We start from the raw sequence: 19,798 nt of genomic DNA, 5'->3' as shown, positions 1-19,798 counted from the left end.
CTTTTTGGGGGGCATAGGGGGCTGAAGGGGGGGAAATGCTCCCACCTTTCCTCAAGCAGGAGCTCCAAATCCAGCCTAAATCAGTACAGTGGTACCTCGGGTTAAGAACTTAATTCGTTCCGGAGGTCTGTTCTTAACCTGAAACTGTTCTTAACCTGAAGCACCACTTTAGCTAATGGGGCCTCCCGCTGCTGCTGCGTGATCACCGTGTGATTTCTGTTCTCATCCTGAAGCGAAGTTCTTAACCCGAGGTACTATTTCTGAGTTAGTGGAGTCTGTAACCTGAAGCGTCTGTAACCCAAGGTTCCACTGCATCAGTTACAGAGCATTCGTGTGCATGCCAACTTGGAAGTTAAATCTAGTTGTGCTCAAGTACCTGTGCAGAGGACTGCAATCTTAAAAGAATCTCTGGCTCTCTGCATGATGTTTCTTTCTAATTCACGCCAATCAATGATGCTGCTTTTTTAAAGACGTGGTTTTCGGTGATGCAGTTTCCCCAAGATGAGCCAACAGAGGGCAATCACTCAACTTCTGTCCTGTGCTACATTTTAAAGATGTTCCCATCTCTCCTCCCCAATCAGGGATGGAACAACTGAGAAGCCATGGAAAACATAAAAGCTTTTCCAGATTCTCCTTCGAAACAGCACATTCCCTTCTATCGTTATTGATAGGCTACCAGGAACAGCAGACAGGGGGAAGGCTATTCACCAGGGTAAGGGCAGCACATCCCATTTTGCTGCTTGAGGAAAAGCAGGAAGTGTCATCTTGCCCTGCCCTCCTGCTGCCAACACCATACCTACTGCTGCTGCTGCTTCTCTGCCTGCCCTGCCACCTTCACTGCTGGCAGATAAACAGCACCAATTTCAGGCAAGATCTTGCTGAAATCTTGCACGCTCAACAATATCTCGCACAATTTCGGCTGCTTCTGGTGTCTCTTCTGTTCCAGTCTCTCTTCTGTCACCTTGCGGGCTTCTGCCACCTGAGGCAGTCGCCTCAGTCTGCCTAATAGCTGAGCCGGCTCTGTGCCAGGGTTCTGGAAAGAACCTTGCTACACCAAGCCTAACTTTTCTTCTCCTAAACAGAAACATCCAAGCTTAGCAGACTCAGACCACTAAGAACTGGAGAAGGAGTGCTCTATTTAGATAAAATAATAAAAAATAAGAAGCTACGTGCACTTGGAAAAGGCTACTATCCAGAAAATATCAACTGTTTTTGAGCAAGTGAACTAATGTGCTTGGGTTAGTGGTGCAAGGTGTTGGTAGCAATATCTCCGTGAGAGTCTGGGTTTTATGCCAGAGATTCTCATAGACTATAACAATAAGGGGAAACTACTGTAAGGCAATACTGGTATTTAAGTCCTGTAATGTTAAGCAAAATAGAAACAATGCAAAAATGTGTTGGAGGTGTAGGAAGGAACCAGGAGACCATTTTCATATGTGATGGAAATGTGGCTTACTGCAAAAAAGTCAGAAAACAACCAGTGTATTGGGATATGAAATACCATTCTATTATTATTACGATTAAATTACACAAAATATCTAATAGAATACATACAGAACTAGTTTCAAACATGACAGTTCCTGGAATAATGCTGCTTGTGTAGAAATGGAAGTCCCCTTTAGTAATTAATATCAATGAATGGATCAAGGTTGGAAATTCATTTTAATGTCAAAATTGACGTCTTTTCTGAGATCTGATGAGATGGGTCAAAGACAAAATTAATTTACTGCAAACTATTTCTTTGAATGCAGTCAAAATTACTCCTGACTCTAAGGCAATAGTATAGTTTGGAATTCCTTTAATGACACTGAAATTACTTTATTAATAATATTTTTATTTTCTGGGTTTATTTTTAATTGTTTATTCTTGGAAAGATTTGGAAAGATTGTTTATTCTATTAACTGTAATGAAGACAGTTAGTCAGAAAGTCCGAGATGCTACAATAGGATCGTTTTATTACTAAAAACAATGTTTTCTGGTGTTCTGCTTTTATCTGTAAAATGGTTTACCTACTTGGCAATATCGTTCCAGGATGATGGTAAAATATTACTGCTTTTGCTGCTTCTACTACATTTCTAAACAAAAGTGGGTAAGCACAGATTTCCAATGGGCTCATTATTCAACCCATGTAAACCTGAATGCACGAGGCGTCAGACTGGATGTAATGTTAAGTGGAAAAAAAAACATGAAGACTGCATGCCATATTCTGCAAACCACCAGGAACAGCTAGGAAACTTATCGCTAAGCCACAAATTAGCCTGCAAGCAGGAGACTTATCCATTAGAGTTCATGCAATTAAATAAAACATAGGTGCATCTGGCTGCTGTTCAGCTGCTTTTTCGTTCCAAAGCAAAAGGCAATTAAAAAAGAAAAGGAAAAGCTAACAGAGGAGCCAATTAGTCACCTGCCCTTAAATAGAACATCCATCTAAGGGAAATGAAACAGCTTCCTCCCTGCTGGCTTCTTTTTACAAACAAGTGAGAACTTCCTTGTTTTGCTGGGAATTAGCTACTGCTCTACCCCATTTTAATTTTATCAGAATAATAATTATTACTGTTTTAATTGTTGTCAATTGCTATCGCGACTGCCCACAACATGTGTGTACCATTTAGATCTGGAAGAGGGTAGAACGGGGCAGGGCTTATGCATGCTCCACCAACACACACGGGGGCCAGGAACGGGACCCCCATGTCTGTATCCAAGCTGAAGGGTCCAATAGATCCAGCATTGCCATTAGAGGGCAAGCAACATACCTTCTAAATTTGGTTCTTACAATACTGAGCATGTAGTATTCTAAAATCCATTTTATTTTAACTAGTACAGTGGTACCTCGGTTTTCGAACATAATCCGTTCTGGAAGACCGTTCGAGTTCTGAAATATTCTAAAACTGAAAACACAATACAGAAAACTCAATATGGAAGCCGTGTGGCCTGTTCTACTTCCAAGGTGAGTTCGAAAACCGAAACATTTACTTCCCGGTTTACAGCATTTGAAAACCGAAATGTTCGTTGACGGAGACGTTCGAAAACCAAGGTACCACTGTATCATGAAATTAGGTATCCAAGGAAAAATTGTGCAGCAGAAGCAGCCCAGCCCTCCCATCTCCTTTCTAGACCAAGTGCATGTAAACAAAGAAAGAAATGGATTAAAACAATTTTTGGGGTCAAAAAAGAATTAATGCACTGTAACATATTAGAATAGGCTACTAAGCAGTTCCTCATAATTCTTTCAAAATCTCGATTCAAGAGATCTGCTTCATCTAAACCTACAGACATAAATAGGACCGACGACACCACATAGGGAATATTAGAGTGGGTATTTTTGTTCAGTTTTCAAGACAGGCACTGTCAAGAAATCTGACCAGCCTTGCCCAAACAGAAACAGAGCCTTCTATAGTCCAACAGTGGCTCCATGTCTTTTGCAAAGTACTTACTTGATTTTTAGTAAGTTGAGGGACTTATTGGGAGATGATGTGATCTCACCAGTCCTGTTTCTATTGATGTACACAGAAAATCCATTATTTCTGAAGCCAAATTCTTTTGCAACCTAGAAAAAAGAGAGAACATAATGTCTATAGCAGAAATCTCATACAGTTACAGTATGTTTATCCCTACAACACAAGTCTCAGATGTTATCTCCACATGGAGTTTATTACACAAAAGTGGAAGCGGAAATATCTGAAATGCACACTCACAGAATCCACAATACATATTATGTAGACATTGTATGGGTGGAAATTTCAAATTAAGCTACACTTGTCAGCAATTAACGTTGAAGTCAATGCTGAAAAAGGGTTAGGCTCATTTCAGGGAATAATTTTCACTCCGGAAAACAGGGAGCAGGCAAGCCCAATTGGTGCACTCCCAATTGTTTAAACCTGGTAAAGGAAATTTCTAAATGAAAGTGGAATACAGATTAGAAGAGGAAAATGTCATCAAGATCTTTCAACTCTTCCTGTTCATGGGTAAAAGTACATCGGAATTACTGTGGAAACATAACCTGTTGTTTAGTTGTATAGGTAATTAGACAAAGTACCTTACTGCAACTCTGGCAAGTGCACAAAATAAACCCCATTAGAGCCGATAAGATGGTTATAAATTAAACAGTCGTCCGAATCAGCCATTCGACTTTGAAAATGAAGCTCAGTGTAAGAAAGGCCAGTCTTGGATTATGGAATTTGCTCTCAATGGGGTTTCACCTAGCCACTTCCCATAAAAAGAACTTGTTCCATTGGCAGTGGGTAACAAAGTTTAGTACAATGGAGGTGGGGAAGAGCCACTGCTGAAAAAGAGATAAGAGCTTAACCCCACTGCAGTAAGCCTCAGGTGCTGAGAAAGCAGCAGGAAATTTCAGGGTTTTCCAACGATCACTGTGGTTCAGGGCAGTCTCAGAAAAAGCCTCTGCCATTCTTCCATGCTTCTGAGTCAACTTGGAGCCAGGGACTGTCCTCAAACTTCTCCAAGAACAGTGGAGACCCTCTCCAATGTCATCCTCTTGATACGAGCAAAAAATAAATAAAAATGGGGCACTTGCAAGTGTATTTGTGGGTCCTTGCCTACTTTAAGATCTTCCCTGAATTGTGACGTATGCCACTGTACAGGTTCTATGGGTGAAAATCTGAATTACAGTACTTATGGTTTTGGTTTCAGTTGCATTGCAATTTTAGGCCGTTTTTATGAAGTTTATATTGAGCATAAATTTTATTGCTGAGTAGTGTTTGGAAATGAAATATTGTTTATGCTGCATACCACTTTGGTTATATTTCAGTTAAAAAGGCAGCCATACAATAAGTTATAATAACACAGTCCAATCTGAAACCATTTTTGCTCAAGTTCCACTGGATTCAATATAACTCAATTCCTGTCATAGAAGCTTCGGACTACAGACTCAGGCTGCATCAAGACATCTGATTTATTTTGCTTGGCAACTAAATTATGGAAGAGGTTCCCAACTAACAGATGAATTTTGAACTACAGTCACTGTTTTGGCTTATGAGCATACAAATCAATGCCACTAGTCCCCAAAGAAGCAAGCATAAACACAGAGGCCACCACACTACTTGTAAAGCTTGTAAGTGCCTGGTGTATTGAACCACTACATCTGATCCTCTGCCATCAAAAGGTTTTTTTTGTTTTTTGTTTTAAAAATCCACCTCTGATTGAAACAGCACTGGTGACATTTTCCGATGTACAAAGGTTAGGCTTTGATAAAAGTTTCAAATGTGGGTTTCCAACCAAAGGGTTTGGAGTTTAATTTTGGAAAGATTAGCTTCTTCTGTGGTGTGTTGAACCACAAAGCCATCACTACTCTCTTCTAATTATGTTAAATCATCGTCAAAGAAAGCTTCTGGGTAAATCCAACCAAAGCCTAAAGAGCAGGTGCACAAACTGGCTGTGATGCGAAAACAGAGGTTCCCTATTGTTGCTTCCTTAGAAGAACAGCAAAGAATATGCCATGCTATAATACCTTTTTCAGAAATGTTGCAGCAGTTTCTCGCTTTGTTGCTGTGATGCGTTTCACTCCATCGGGTGATTGGACACGAATTATCTATTAAGAATGGCAAAGGTTTTGAAGAAAATTAGAAATAAAACAAAACTGTGAAGTTCTGAGTTTTGGGGCAAAAGAGGCTGAACATAGAGAACTGGCTTTTAAATGTAGGAAATAAACCAGCACAAATGCAGCCTGAAAGTCCTTAAGAGGACAGTAATACAAAATTTAATGCAGGAACATATAACTGGCAGGAAGAGGAATAAGTGGAATAGTAAAATCTAAAGCATTTTCATATTATCTTTTTTAAAGACACACAATAATAGGTTTCTAAGTTATTTTCCTGATAGAGACTGAGTTTACAAATCAAAAACAGCAGGAATTATATACAAGCTCAGCAATAAACATTCATGAGTTTTCAGGCTGTTCTCTTAGCAGAAAAAAATTTACATCAAGTAGCATCATTAACTGCCAGTGGCTCTCATTTTAGCACAGGGGTGGGGAAACTGGCCTTCCAGATGCTGATGAACTACAGCTTCCATCATTTCTGACCACTGCACATGGTGGCAGGGCCAATCGCAGCTAGAGTTCAAACACCACAGCAGTACAGTGCGTTAAATCATGCAAGTCCTACGGGACATGCAACAATGGAGCAATCTCTTGAGATGGAAAAAGAAAGGCAGCTATCTACTCTGGGAAAACAACAGCTCAAGGTAATTGTCCCTAGGAAGGTAATCTTGGGCCTGAAGCACTGCTGCCTTGTTTTACACTTCTGAAGCTTTCATACATAGAGGTCAAGAAAAATAATCTGATATCCCTTTGCAACTTTGCCCTGTGGAAAAATGAAGGGCAACCTCAGCTGGAGAGCTATCCTTAAGTCCCTAGAAGGTAACCTAGGGGTCACAGGATTTTGTGGATCTACCTCTCCATGGGTGGAGCAAGAGGTCTGCCTCTTGGTGGGTGGAGCATGGATGGATGTCTCCATGCTGCAGTCATGGAAATTTTTGCAGCTGTCTCCCCCATCATGTAGGAGGTGAGCATGTTGAGGGAGGCACTGGATCCAAATTCCTCCTGTTCCCAACACACACACAACAGGGACAGGGTGAGTACATTGGCTCTGGTTCCAACATACCATATTGGCCTGAATATAAGCCTCACTTTCCCCCCAAATTTCAACCATGAATAGTTAAAGTGCAGCTTCGATTCGCAGGCTTACAGTATGCAGCCAGGGCAAACGGCTCCAGGAGCATGGCAAAGTCTCCCCCTTCCCCCAAGGCCAGGAAGGGAGAAAGCGAGGAAGGAAGGGGAAAGGCTGCCGGCAACACATCATGGCTCCCCCACCCTACCCAGTATGCAGCCAGGAGCAGCGAGGAAGGGAGCAGCTTATATTTTGGTATTTCTTCTTTTTTCACCTCCAATTTTAAAGGTGTGACTTATACAGTGGTACCTCTACTTACGAACGTGATCCGTTCCGGGGTGCCGCCCGCACCCCAAAAAGTCCATAAGTAGAGGGCCGCTACTGTGCGTGCAGATCGCTTCTATGCATGCATGAAGCACGCAGAATGCTTCTGCGCGTGCAGCGAACCCGGAAGTAAACACTGCCAGGTTTGCCGCGTTCGTAACCTGAGTAGAGGTATGCTATATTCGGGTGCAGCTTATATTCGGGCCAATACGGTATGTACTTATTTTCCCATCTACTGGGACCAATGGAAGGGATTTGTCTTTTAAAAGACTGCAGAAAGGGAAAGAGGAAAGGAAACAAACATTGCTTTTTATTCTGTTGGCATAAACCTGACAGGGCTTTGGATTTGGTGGTTCCTCTGTCTTGGGTGCTTCCTCATTCACCCTCTTTAGATTGTTCTGCCCATGTTTTAAATGTACACATACAGTTAGGGCATATATCTTGCATTGTTTGAATAGTGTTTTATCTTTTATTGTACTGGCACATACTGTTTTGCACCACCTTGATACTTTCTATGAGTTTTAAGTATATAAACACAATGTGGTTTTGTAACACTGTTTTAACATTCAATTTTTCTGATGTTTGCTTTTATTACCTAACAAAATCCAACATGACAAAGCAGCGTGTTGCCTGGGAGCAAGTCCCACTGAAATCAACAGAACTTACTTGTCAGTAAACATGCAGTGACTCTCTGTAGTATTCCACTCTGGAGTGAAAGCAGAATGACTAATACTAAGACCAAGTCCCAGGCCCAACCCTGAATTTCAACATCATGCAATAGGTTTTTTCTTTTCCATTTGAAAAATCACCTTCAAACTTGTGGGCGTTTCCAGATGGGAATTTACTGGGGGAATTGGTGCTCATACACACATCTTTTCACAACATCCACATGTCACTGCTGCCATCAAAATGCCAGCCTATACTTTTTCTTTGTTGAATCCAGATTTTCCCTTACCATGGAAAATTCAGTAAGTAAAAATAGCCAGTTACAAAAACTGCACTCATTGCTGGTGTGGAAGCTCACTGGTGCATTTTTGGATGAGTGGTTTGTCATGTGTCTAGCAGTCCATGGTGACCAAACCCATATTTTCCATTTGCTCATTGGAACACAACTTAACTGTTATGCTTCCACCAGCCTAAATGAAAGACCTCTCTTCCCTCAGACTGCCACATGCTGAAGGCACACACAGTTCACAGGATCAATTTGCTCACTATTTTCACACAGTAAATGTGGGAATTACTTCTGAGATCATGGTACATACACTGGGATTATTATTTTTTTAAAAATAGTAACTATTGAGTCAGCCTGCTCCATCCCACTGATGCACCTACCATATGTAAACACTGTTAATGGATGTTAGCTTGTATTGTCTTATTTATACATCTAAAATCAATAACTTATTTATTTTTTAAAAAAATTACACAGAATTAGGTAAGACCTCTTTATCAGAATGTCCAGTATTCCATGCTGCAGTACTTTTTTTGGAGGGGAGTAATGTGCAGTTGTGCACCTTATGGATATGGGATTTTGTTTTGTTTTTTTATTGACACACCCCACCCTGTCCCTCAAATCAATTAGCAGTTTAACATAGATAAATGCCACTTATGTTCAAGGCCTCCCTATATTTTTAAATTAAAACCAAATGGGAATGTATAACCCTGCATCCCACCTTCCAAAAAAGTGAAAGCCTATATTTAATTTATTGGGACATATGACAACTAAGAGCTAGTAATGTTTGCTCCGGTGCACTTCCGTGATTATTTTTCCCCCTCCCAAAGTGTGCACATGCAGTACAGAAAGTGCATGCCCAAATTAGAAACAAGTAGCAGAGGGCAGGCAAATAATGATTTGAGTGGAAAGCCCCTCTCCAAAAGGCAGGATACATTCCTCAAAGCTCCATCCATTGGTGTAGATGGCACGCAGAATAGCAACCAGCACTCACCTTGTGGGTGTTAACATGCCAATCACACAGAGAAAGAAAAATGGATCTGAATAATACAGTATATAGCATTTGTCCATAATTACCCTGAAACTGTAGTATTCCTCAATCGTGATAACAAACAGAAAAGACTATTAGAAGACACTTTTAAAATGCTTGCTGTGTAGCTTTAGGAAAGTAACCTTAAAGGTTTTTCAAACTGAAAGGTTGCAGTGTCCAGATGATGATGATAGGCAGATAAGCTGCCTCAGCAGATGGCCCAAAGCACAGAATATCAACCAAGAAACTGGCCAATATTAAATGCCACCTGTAAGTCAGAATCTTATAATAGTGACATGCATTAGAATCCTTTACAAGCAGGGAAACTACCCTGTTTCCTAGACAGGCAAGGACAAGATAATTTTGAGAGAAGCCCCAACAAGAGCACTTTTCTAAAACTATCGTCTGTCAAGTCTTTCATGTGATTTGCACTTCCTACTGAAAACTATGCTGACTCAGTTCTACTGCTAAAATTTGATTTACACTGAAAACCAGGTGTCAGCAACCAAGTGGAGCATTTAATTGCCACAAAGAATACTACATAAACAACCTACCTTTTAAGCAGGTTAAACAGTGGCACTTACATTCCGTTTAGCTACAATCAAAGTGGATGATCTAACCCTACCAAAAACAGGTTTAACTAGAATGCCATTAAAACCACACCACTCACTCTAGAGACTGAAGGCTCTGACTGCATGCCAAAAATGCCCAAATAAGGCCCTGCCTCGTTTACTTGTATGGACAATTAATGAATATTGATACATATGGTCAAGACTATCATAGATACTGGCAACAATTTGTTAACAATGGCATAAGCTACGTCTAGCTAACACACACACATTACTATAACTTGTGCTGTCCGATCCTATGCAGTTACATACACCTGAATCTTCACAGGACCAGGCTGTTGAGAAAACTGAGTACTAGTGACCTAATAATTCAAAAGACAGCATTTCAAGCTGCCCATGGTTTCTCATGATTATGCGTTCATGCCTATGTGATATTAATCTGTATGAACTATAGGGAGGGATACACCCACACTATATGTAATTCAACCTTCAGACGTGTGTGCTCTTATGGAACATTCAGAGAGTCTTCAAACATCTATAGGAAGGGGATGGAGCACACAAGTAGAGCACACGCTTTGCACACAGAATGTCCTGCATTTCGTCTGTAGTATCTCCAATTAAAAAAGGGTCAAGCAGCAAGTAACATGAGAGGTTTTTGTCTAAGATGCTGCAAAGCTGCTGCCAATTAAGAGTAGATTATACTTGGCTAGTATAGACTGTCCTGGTGCAGGAAAACTTCCTATGTTGCATATGGCATTAAGATAAATCTGTTCTTTCCCAAATGCCTCAAATAATTCCCTAAATTTTCTTCCTTCGTTCCATTAAAAAGTGCCTTAACTCAACTTATATTTGAAGGGATTAATTTCTCACCTTGTCCACATGGAGATAGGAAAACAATGTGAAGGCTTCTTCACAACAACTTAACGTAAGGCAACCGCTGGAGTATTCCCACATTCTTGCATGAACTAAGTTTCCCTTATTCAGTAAGGAACATAATCCTCTGACATTCTACAACTGGAGCTAAGCCAAGAATGCTTATGAATTTTCTACAAGTTAAAGTTACAGGTTGTTGTTGTGGTTTTTTTTCCTTGTGCCCAACCTAACTGGGTATTGTCAGATGGATATAAATGCATCTAAAGCTTCAAGTTGAAAATAACTCAGCTATTTATGACCATACATTAAGAGTTACTGATCTCACGAGGCCCAGAATTACAATTACAGCCTGTGTGCTACCCTCCTACTTAATTCTGAAAAATATTAAGGATCCAACGCCACTTGCCCCACTCACCCCTATGCCCACACTTGCACGCATGCACACACACAAGACATAATGCATTTTGGGCAGGCCACCAAATAGCCCAACAGCACATTGATCTTGAAAAAATAGCAACTGAACCTGGACGCTGAGAAATAAAATGATCACTAAACCGAAGGCAAAACAAAAAAGACAGTTGCTGTCGCAGAAACTATGTTTCCGTGGGTTGCACACTGGCCACACATGCTCCCCGCTTCCATGGGTTTTTGACAGAAGTTAAGGGAGACTAACTAGGCATATGCACACTGTTTTTTTTTTAGTTTTATGCTAGCTGAAGTGTCATGGTTTCACCTAGAGGATTCTGGGAATTGTAGTTTGGTGCTCTGCTGGGAATTCTTAGTTCGCAGCCCCTCCCCCCCCCAAAGTCGGGGGAACTGCAGCTCCCACTGTTCTCCCTTTGGGGGGGTGAGAAGAAATTGTGATTAAAGCGGCTTAGCCCTGCGGTGCCCCGTCTTTTCCGCACTCCTCCGCCCTTTGGTGAAAGCAGAAGAGGGGTCGCTTGATACTTCCAAGTTGTTGTGGTTTTTTTGGGGGGGGTGGGGGACGTCGGACGCAAGCGATCGCCAGTGCCAGTATCTCCAGGCCGGACCGCCGCCCCCCCTCTCTCAGAAAGAAGGGCCGAGGAATCCCCCACGGAGAAATCATTCTTCCGCCTCCTTCACAGAACCTGCATGGAGAGGCTGGAGGGGAATCAGACCCAGTTGGCCAATGCCACCCCCCCACCCCCCCACTGGGGTGGGGATCCAGAGGCAGGGCGAGGCAGTCGGGGCAGGGGGGGGGCGCTCCCAAGACTCGCCGCCTCCCTCACCATGACAAAGAGGGAGGGAGGGAGCGGCGGCGCCTCCTGTTCCCTCACAGGCCTCACGTCGGGGGAACCCGGGGCAACCCAGGGCTGGCGGGCTGGGGGCGGGAATAGGACGACGACAAATGACGCCAGGTGCCCCCTTCTTTTCTCTCCCCCCCCCTCAAGCCCAACTTACAATAGTCTCCGCCATGTCCTCGCCACCGCTCCCGACCCCGCGTCCTGCCCCGGCACCGGTAGCGCCGCCTCCTGCCTGCCAGCCAGCTTGTGCACCGCCAATAGTGCCGCGTCACCGTTCCCGGCCCGGTAACGCAAGCGGAGGCAACAAGGTTCCGGGGGAGAAACGGTCCGGCGTCGAATGCGGGCGCTGCTCTCCCCCCGCCCTTTCTTCTTCTTCTTCTTCTTTTGCGCTTAGGCTCCGCCCACTCAGGACTCCGTCTCTGGTCTCTCTCTCACCAAGGAGATCATAGGTTCCACGCGGATTCTACGCCGCGCACGTGACACGCCCCGCCAGGAGGTGTTTTTATTTATTTATTTATCTATGAAGAGAAGTTTCTTAGAAAGGTAGCGAGACGTCTGCCAACTTTTCTTTCGTCGTTAAGTTTCAATGCAGTTGTGCATGTCTTGTAATGCGCGGAGTTGCTCCAAAATGTCCTCTGGAAGCCGCTCTCTCCAGTCGCAATTCATTCATGCTTTCCCTTCTCCTGCCTGGGAATGGCTTATGGCAGACGGGGAAACTGTTTTAACTAGCGATGGCAATCCCAGTGCTTGTTCTGGGATTTTTGTTACACACACACACATATATAACACTTGTGTTTGTGTGTCTATACATATAATCATATATAACATATATATAACATTGGTTCTACTGACAGAGCGGCATTGCATGAACCAAAGCTCTCTCTCTCTCTCTATATATATATATATGCAGGTTTTGGTGTCCTCGGGTGTCTTCCCGTGTAAAAGTTGGGGTGTCTAGGCGACGTTTCGACGAGGTCTCACTCGACGAGTGAGACCTCGTCGAAACGTCGCCTAGACACCCCAACTTTTACACGGGAAGACACCCGAGGACACCAAAACCTGCATTCCTGTACCCGTGAAAATCTACGAAAGCATATATATATATATATATATATATATATACATACACACACACACACACACACATATACATACAGTGGTACCTCGGGTTACATACGCTTCAGGTTACAGACTCCGCTAACCCAGAAATATTACCTCAGGTTAAGAACTTTGCTTCAGAATGAGAACAGAAATCGTGCAGCAGTGGCGCAGCGGCAGCAGGAGGCCCCATTAGCTAAAGGAATTCCTGCAGCAGGGCACTTTCCCTCCCCTCCCCTTCTTGAATGTACACTCTAAAATGGAAGACCCTGCAGTATGAGGAGACCGGTCTTATAGCACACAATCAACCCAAGTGGAGGTGACAACCTTCTTGTCATTGCCCCAGTCCCATCCTTGAAACTACAGTCTGTAAAGAGGAAAGAAGGAGACACTCTAAGCAGAACAGGAGGAGAGAACTGCCTTCTACTGAGCTCATTCACAGGGCCGTCTTCAGCATATGTGGCACCGGGGTACAAAGATCCACCCGGCGCCCCTAGGTTGCCCAGAGTTGTCGACCTTTTTTTAGGGGGGACCCCAAAGTTGTTGGCTTCTTTTACGGAAATAGTTGTTTACCTTAGAAACGGTTGTAGAACACAGGGACTCACAGCGCACCCCACACACAGGGGCGTATGAAGGGAGGTTAACAGCCCCCCACACCAGTTCATGGTATTCAAATGTTGAGTGTGCACCGTGTCATGTGATGAATTTTGTAGGGTGGGGCTTATCAGCTTGCACCCCCCCCCCATATTTTATTCAAGTTGGCACCCCTGATCTGTCACATTTCTATTTTACAGATGGGAAGCCAGAGCTTGGAATTTCTTTATGGCCACTCAGCAAATCCATGACTGAATCGGAACTTGAATCCATATGTTACAGATCAGAAGTTCTGCAGAATGTAAAATTATGATGCTTTTATGCTCTTTTTGATGTTCAGTGTGTCTCCTGTTTGGCGGTACAGTTAAGAGTTTGGGCCAAATAAGGACATAGCTAATTTTCAGGGTAAGGTGAATCTCATCTTGATCTTGCAATTTTATCTGTCGTGAAAGGCTACAGTGCAGTGGCAACCCTTATCTTTGTAAGTCTGAATATTATATGTGTGTGTGTGTATGAAATGCATTCAGTTGTGTGGTATTAATCATAGCATGGAACATATAACTACTTAGTGGATAATTCATAAGCAACACAAAGGTGGCCTCTTTGAGCCAGGAAATGTGATTTCTCACATGATACAAGTATGACTGTAGCGGGGTCTGCCCTGAAACTCCCTCCCCCTATGCAGTGCATAACATTTGCAGCTTTCTCACTTGATTAGCCAGGAGAAGGGCAGAATGATATCCCATTAATTGCTTTTACAGCCTTAGAAATATGAAAGAGAAACTTGCTGCATTTTTAAATCCATTTTTGCTAGGACTGTCTTTGCAAGACAACAAGATGGAAGTTGATGAAACCAGTGCATTGCTACCAAAGGTAATTATTTTGATTTGCATATTGTTTCTGAGTTTACCCTTGTCTTTGGAGATCTTTAGTCCTCTATATATGGCATCATTTTCCTATTTGTGTGGAGGGGAAAACAAATGAGATTTTCTAATAGCACGTGGGGAGAGACAGAGAGAGAGAGAGAGAGTGCGAAAGAAAGAAAGAAAGAAAGAAAGAAAGAAAGAAAGAAAGAAAGAAAGAAAAACTGTTGACCTAATTCTGCAGAGACTGAATTTTTCCCTAGTCCATCATGCTGCATGGTCATCAATATGAAAATATTAAGAATAATCCTAAATAAGTTTACGTTGAAGTAAGTCCCCTGAGTTCTGTCAGACTTTCTTCCAATGAAATATACTTAAGATTGTGTATTAGCCTGTCTACTAAGAAGAATGCCTTAAAATGACAATTTGACGTTCCTTGGTCATACATATGTACCTTTTATTCTATTCCAAGTTCAATCACACCATCAATCACTTTGCCTGCCACTTCCCTCAGTCATTTGAAATGGCCTCTTCTCTCTTTTGAATGGATCACATATGCTTTGTCCTTCCCATCAGATTTCCCCATAATGTTGTCCTCTGCCCACTATAGCTCAGCAATGATACATCAGAAACCTCTGTCATCACTATGCATAGGGCAGTTCCCAGTCATAATTTAAAACAAATGGCTCCCCCCCCCAAGAATCTTGGGGACTGTAGATTATTACATTGCAGCTCTGTGAGGGGTAAACTACAGTTCCCAGGATTCTCTGAGGGGAGTCATGTATATTAAATGTTCATTGAATGTACAGTGGTACCTTGGGTTAAGTACTTAATTTGTTCCGGAGGTCTGTTCTTAACCTGAAGCACCACTTTAGCTAATGGGGCCTAATTCTGCTGCCGCCACGCCGCCGGAGCACGATTTCTGTTCTCATCTTGAAGCAAATTTCTTAACTTGAAGCACGATTTGCGGAGTCTGTAACCTGAAGCGTATGTAACCCGAGGTACCACTGTACTTTAAATGTATGGTGTGGATCTTCCCTTAATCTATGCTTCTGCCTCCAGCTGTCTTATAAAGTAAAGCCACAGGGGATCAAGTCTTCGCTGACTAAATGATAACCCAGCCATAATGTATTATTCCCCCCTGCCATATAAGTCAATCAAAAATCTCTTTTCTGCCCTGTCCTCTGTTCTCTACCCTAAAAGTAAAGTGACCCCTGACCATTAGGTTCAGTCATGACCGACTCTAGGGTTGTGGCGCTCATCTCACTTTATTGGCTGAGGGAGCCGGCATACAGCTTTTGGGTCATATGGCCAGCATGACTAAGCCACTTCTGCCGAACCAGAGCAGCACACAGAAACACCGTTTACCTTCTTGCCGGAGTGGTACCTATTTATCTACTTGCACTTTGACGTGCTTTAGAACTGCTAGGTTGGCAAGAGCAGGGACTGAGCAACAGGAGCTCACCCCGTTGCGGGGATTCGAACCACTGACCTTCTGATCGGTAAGCCCTAGGCTCAGTGGTTTAGACCACAGCACCACCCGTGTCCCTGCTCTCTACCCTACTGTTATGCCAAAGGCCTCCAGTTATACAACAGGATATTATGGGAGGGGAAATGCTTCCTGTACCTCCCTTTTTGGTTTTGTTCCTCATCTCTGACACTTGGTCTACATTTTCTTCGGTTCTCTTCTTTGTTTAGGCGGACAAAGTGGACATCTTTTGCCCCTCTAATGCACAGGGCTCCCTGCTGAATCCCAGCAGAGGAAGAGAAGCATGGCATCTTTGGAAACGGACAAGAAAATGGCGCCTCTGCCCATCTTCCCATCACCCTCTGGATTCACTTAGCCACTGTGTGAAATACTTGACCTTTGTTTGGAATCTGGCCTTCTCCATTACAGGATTGCTCATTTTGGCCATAGGGATCTGGGGTCTCTCCGACAAAGAGTCACTGGCAAGTGAGCGGATAACTTATTTGGGCAGCGACCCCATGCTCTTTTTTGTGTTAGCGGGTCTTGTAGCCAGCACAATCTCTCTCTTGGGCTGCCTAGGAGCCCTCTTTGAAAACACCTGCCTCTTGAAGCTTTTCACGGGAGGAATCATGATGTTTGTGATCCTGGAAACTCTGGGTGGAATCGTTTTCTTTTCTCTGAGACGCCAAATCAAGACCTCCTTGCAAGAGTCCCTCACGGTGGCCGTGTTACGATACCAGGATGACCCAGATCTCAAATTCATCATGGATGAAATTCAGATGGGCCTGCACTGCTGTGGGGTGGAATCCTACCTAGACTGGAAAACAAATTTGTGAGTATGAGCCTACTTGGAGAATTCCCCTTGCCGTGTTCGGTTACCACCTAGGAAAGGTGGGAGAACAGCAGCACATCACAGCACAATGTAGCCCAATCATCGTCATCATCACCCATCAATCAAAATTGCTAATAATGCCATCTGTTTTCAACAATTCAAAGTGTTGGTGTTGACCTTTAAAGCCCTAAATGGCCTTGGCCCAGTATACCTGAAGAAGCGTCTCCCCCCCTCCATCATTTTGCCTGGACACTGAGCTCCAGTGCCAAGGGCCTTCTGGCGGTTCCCTCATTGCGAGAAGCAAAGCTACAGGGAACCAGGCAGAGGGCCTTCTCGGTAGTGGCGTCCGCCCTCTGGAACGCCCTTCCATCAGATGTCAAAGAGATAAACAACTACCTAAAATTTAGAAGACATCTGAAGGCAGCCCTGCTCAGAGAAGTTTTTAATGTGTGACATTTTAATGTATTTTTAATCTTTGTTGGAAGCCGCCCAGAGTGGCTGGGGAAAACCCAGCCAGATGAGCGGGTACAAATAATAAATTATTATTATTATTATTATTATTATTATTATTATTATTATTATTATTTTATTATTATTATTATTATTATTATTATTATTATTATTATTTTCATCTACACTTTATGTGATTGAAACAAAACTATATTGTGTTCTCCTCACATAATGCTTGCAAGAAGCCTGGGAAGCCTAGGAAGACAGTGTGTGATTGATCAATGCCCATCTTGTTTCACCAGCATGGTATTTACATTTTACTTGGGTTTCACCTGGGCTACTAATCTGGGTTGATCCTCTTGCTTGCTTTCATTTTAAGAGACCTAATTGAGTTCATTTCTAACCAGAATCATGCTGAGAGAGGGCCCAGTCAATAAGCAGTTTAGCCACACTAAAATCAGTGGGACATGTTGCTTGTGAATAACTTAAGCATGACTAATTTTCTCTGGATCAGCTCCAGAATATGCAAGGAAACCTCACAGCCGCAGAAAATCTTGTCTATGGTTTCTGTGCTGCTAATATTCATCTCCTTCATGTTTACACACACACATTCTTCATTGAAAAAGGAATTGTACCTAGTATAAAATTATAAGAAGATGTGGGGGGAAATAACAGTTGTTAAGATACAGCCATGTAAAAAGACAACAGAAAAAACCTTACAAACATTGAGGTATTAGGTTAAGTTTAGGATAAGTACAATAACAAACTTGTGGTTTTTGTGGGTTTTTTGCCCTTTATAAAAGCATATTGTGCCATGTCATTGTCTGTAAATGCAAGAAGTGCTGGACAGTTTCTAAGGCTGTGTCAGTTTAGTCTCATCTTTTGTTCCAAGGCAATGTTCACGTACAGATTTAACGTATTTACTCAGGACCTGCATGTGCAGACCCACTGATAATTGGCACAATTGGCTTTAACACTGGCAGGAAGTACTGTATGAGCTGCTCTGGCTCGTTCTTGTTAAGAGGCTTCCTTAGCTGCTGCATCTGGTCTCTCTCTGTGCTCCCCTCCTTTGGTGTGAGCTGGTAAGTGGTGCACAGCTTGAATCCACACCTGCCACCTCTCCGGTCCTCCCCGTTCAAGAATTGCTGTGAGCTCAAACCCTAACAGGCAGTGTCAAACCTGCTGCTGCCGTCCATCCATTCAGCAACGCATGCCTAAAGTCAATTACGCATGGATCACACTGTGCACACAGTGCTGGGTGCGCAGTTTCCCTTTGCAAAGTATGCCTCTGCATGCATTGGTCCTGGTCAAGTTAGCGAAACCATGTGCAGACCATCCTTGCCAGCAGGAATGCCATCCTTTGCCTGGATATCTTCTGCATTCACATGCAGAAAACAGAGTGGGTGTGCTGGAAGAGGCAGAAAACCTCAGTGCCTTAGCAGCAGGTGAAATGATTCTTCCTGTTATTACATTCCAGATATTTTAACTGCAGTTCTCCAGGAGTGCAAGCCTGTGGCGTCCCAGCTTCCTGCTGCCTGGATCCACTGGAAAACGGCACCATCCCGAATTCCCAGTGTGGCTTTGGCACCCTGGCCCTGGAGGAGTTTGTGGCTCAAAGCACCGTCTATCTCGCAGGCTGCGTTCCCCAGCTGAGCAGATGGCTTAATAATCATGCAGGAGTGATTGGCTTGTATTGTGTGCTTCTGATTGTGATTGAAGTAGGAAGCTTATTACTGACCGCTAAGCTCCTGGCAGGCATTGCCCTTGCTAAGACTCGGGATTTCAGTGAGAGGGAGGAAACACATTTGCTCTCCTATCATCAGAGACAAAAGGGATTTTGCTCATGATCTGCTGCAAACTATTAATCCAGAATAACCTTCTGAGCGCAACAGGAACTTAGAGAGGAGGGGTGTTATGTACTAAGCTTGGATCCTAGAACAATAGGCAAGTAGGATCCTAGAATGCAACAACTGATTGGCTTGCAGGAAAAGACCAATCAGGCTCCAGGAGGAAGTTAATCAGCCTATTAGGCTGGTAGGATCGTAGAATGCAACAACTGATTGGCCTGCAGGAAAAGACCTATCAGGCTCCAGGAGGGAAGCAGAATCAGCCAATCAGATGGGACTCATTGTGCAAATAATGTATATAAAAGCCTGAGGTTTGGGAGGCAATTCAGTCACTGTTTTACAAGCTGCAATAAAGAGCATGAAATCACTAAAGGACTCAGAGTCTATTTCACCCTGTTATGATATACTGTTTAATTCCTCAGAGCAGGGTTTGCACCTGGTATGAAGGACAGGGAGACCCTTTGTGCTTGGAATTCTCTTGCTTACCCTTCCTCCTTATTCTCTGTCCCTGATTCTCCTCCGGCTGCATTCTGTTCCATCAGTACTGTCTTTCTTCCTCCGACACACTCTCCAAATATTCATAGAGAAAGAAGAAGAGTGTTGCAGCGGAACAGCTCCCTTTCAGGATCTGGCCTCCATGTGTTGTGGAAAGTTCTTGTGGAAATCCATCCATTAGTTTCCTGTAGCCCTTTCTCAAAGCCGGTTTCTAAAATGTGCCTAGAAAGCATTTTCGGCCCAACCACCAGCTTCCCCCACTCTTCCCAAAACCAACATTCCTAAGGTGTGTTCCTCTGCAGTGGCAAGATTTAGGGAACATACTCCGGTAGGAATCTTACCTATCCCCTCTCTGTATGCCTTTCAGCAGGCAGTGAAAACAGAGATTACAAGCCAGCAAACCTTTTATGGCTACCCTACAACCTCTCTGGAGAAACTACTGTATTTTTCGCTCTATAAGACGCACCAGACCATAAGACACACCTAGTTTTTGGAAGAGGAAAACAAGAAAAAAA

At 43.2% G+C, this 19,798-nt stretch overlaps 2 protein-coding genes across 3 annotated transcripts in view; one reads left to right on the top strand and one right to left on the bottom strand.

Moving 5' to 3' along the window:
• Positions 1–11,928, bottom strand: part of NPLOC4 (NPL4 homolog, ubiquitin recognition factor) — a 51,858-nt gene extending 39,930 nt beyond the window's left edge. The window contains exons 1-3 of the mRNA XM_081849700.1: positions 11,794–11,928; positions 5,468–5,548; positions 3,435–3,547 (exon numbers count right to left, since the gene is read on the bottom strand). Coding sequence (XP_081705826.1) covers positions 3,435–3,547; positions 5,468–5,548; positions 11,794–11,808 — 209 coding nt within the window. The 5' untranslated portion in view covers positions 11,809–11,928. The remainder of the gene's footprint in view (positions 1–3,434; positions 3,548–5,467; positions 5,549–11,793) is intronic.
• Positions 11,929–12,046: 118 nt separating this feature from the next.
• On the top strand, positions 12,047–19,120 carry TSPAN10 (tetraspanin 10). Of its 2 annotated transcripts, XM_081849881.1 has the most exons (4): positions 12,047–12,132; positions 14,143–14,201; positions 15,890–16,491; positions 18,419–19,120. In XM_081849881.1, the coding sequence occupies exons 2-4, from the start codon at positions 14,166–14,168 to the stop codon at positions 18,786–18,788; spliced, it is 1,008 nt and encodes a 335-aa protein (XP_081706007.1). In that variant the 5' UTR covers positions 12,047–12,132; positions 14,143–14,165; the 3' UTR covers positions 18,789–19,120. The 2 variants fall into 2 exon arrangements, with proteins under 2 accessions (XP_081706007.1, XP_081706006.1); XM_081849880.1 differs by lacking the exon at positions 12,047–12,132 and having other exon boundaries at positions 13,873–14,201; positions 18,419–19,119.
• Positions 19,121–19,798: the final 678 nt, after the last annotated feature.

This window comes from Podarcis erhardii (genome assembly GCF_964252035.2).
Source record: "Podarcis erhardii genome assembly, chromosome: 2".
Lineage (NCBI taxonomy): Eukaryota > Metazoa > Chordata > Lepidosauria > Squamata > Lacertidae > Podarcis > Podarcis erhardii.
Note: the sequence above shows the minus strand (reverse complement) of the source record. Positions and strands in the feature narration are given on the sequence as shown.

Coding starts and splice junctions, on each gene's coding strand:
- TSPAN10 (XM_081849880.1), top strand. CDS start 14,100: ATGAAAGAGAAACTTGCTGCATTTTTAAATCCATTTTTGCTAGGACTG. Junction 14,202..15,889: donor CCAGTGCATTGCTACCAAAG/GTAATTATTTTG, acceptor TTCTTTGTTTAG/GCGGACAAAGTGGACATCTT. Junction 16,492..18,418: donor CTAGACTGGAAAACAAATTT/GTGAGTATGAGC, acceptor ATTACATTCCAG/ATATTTTAACTGCAGTTCTC.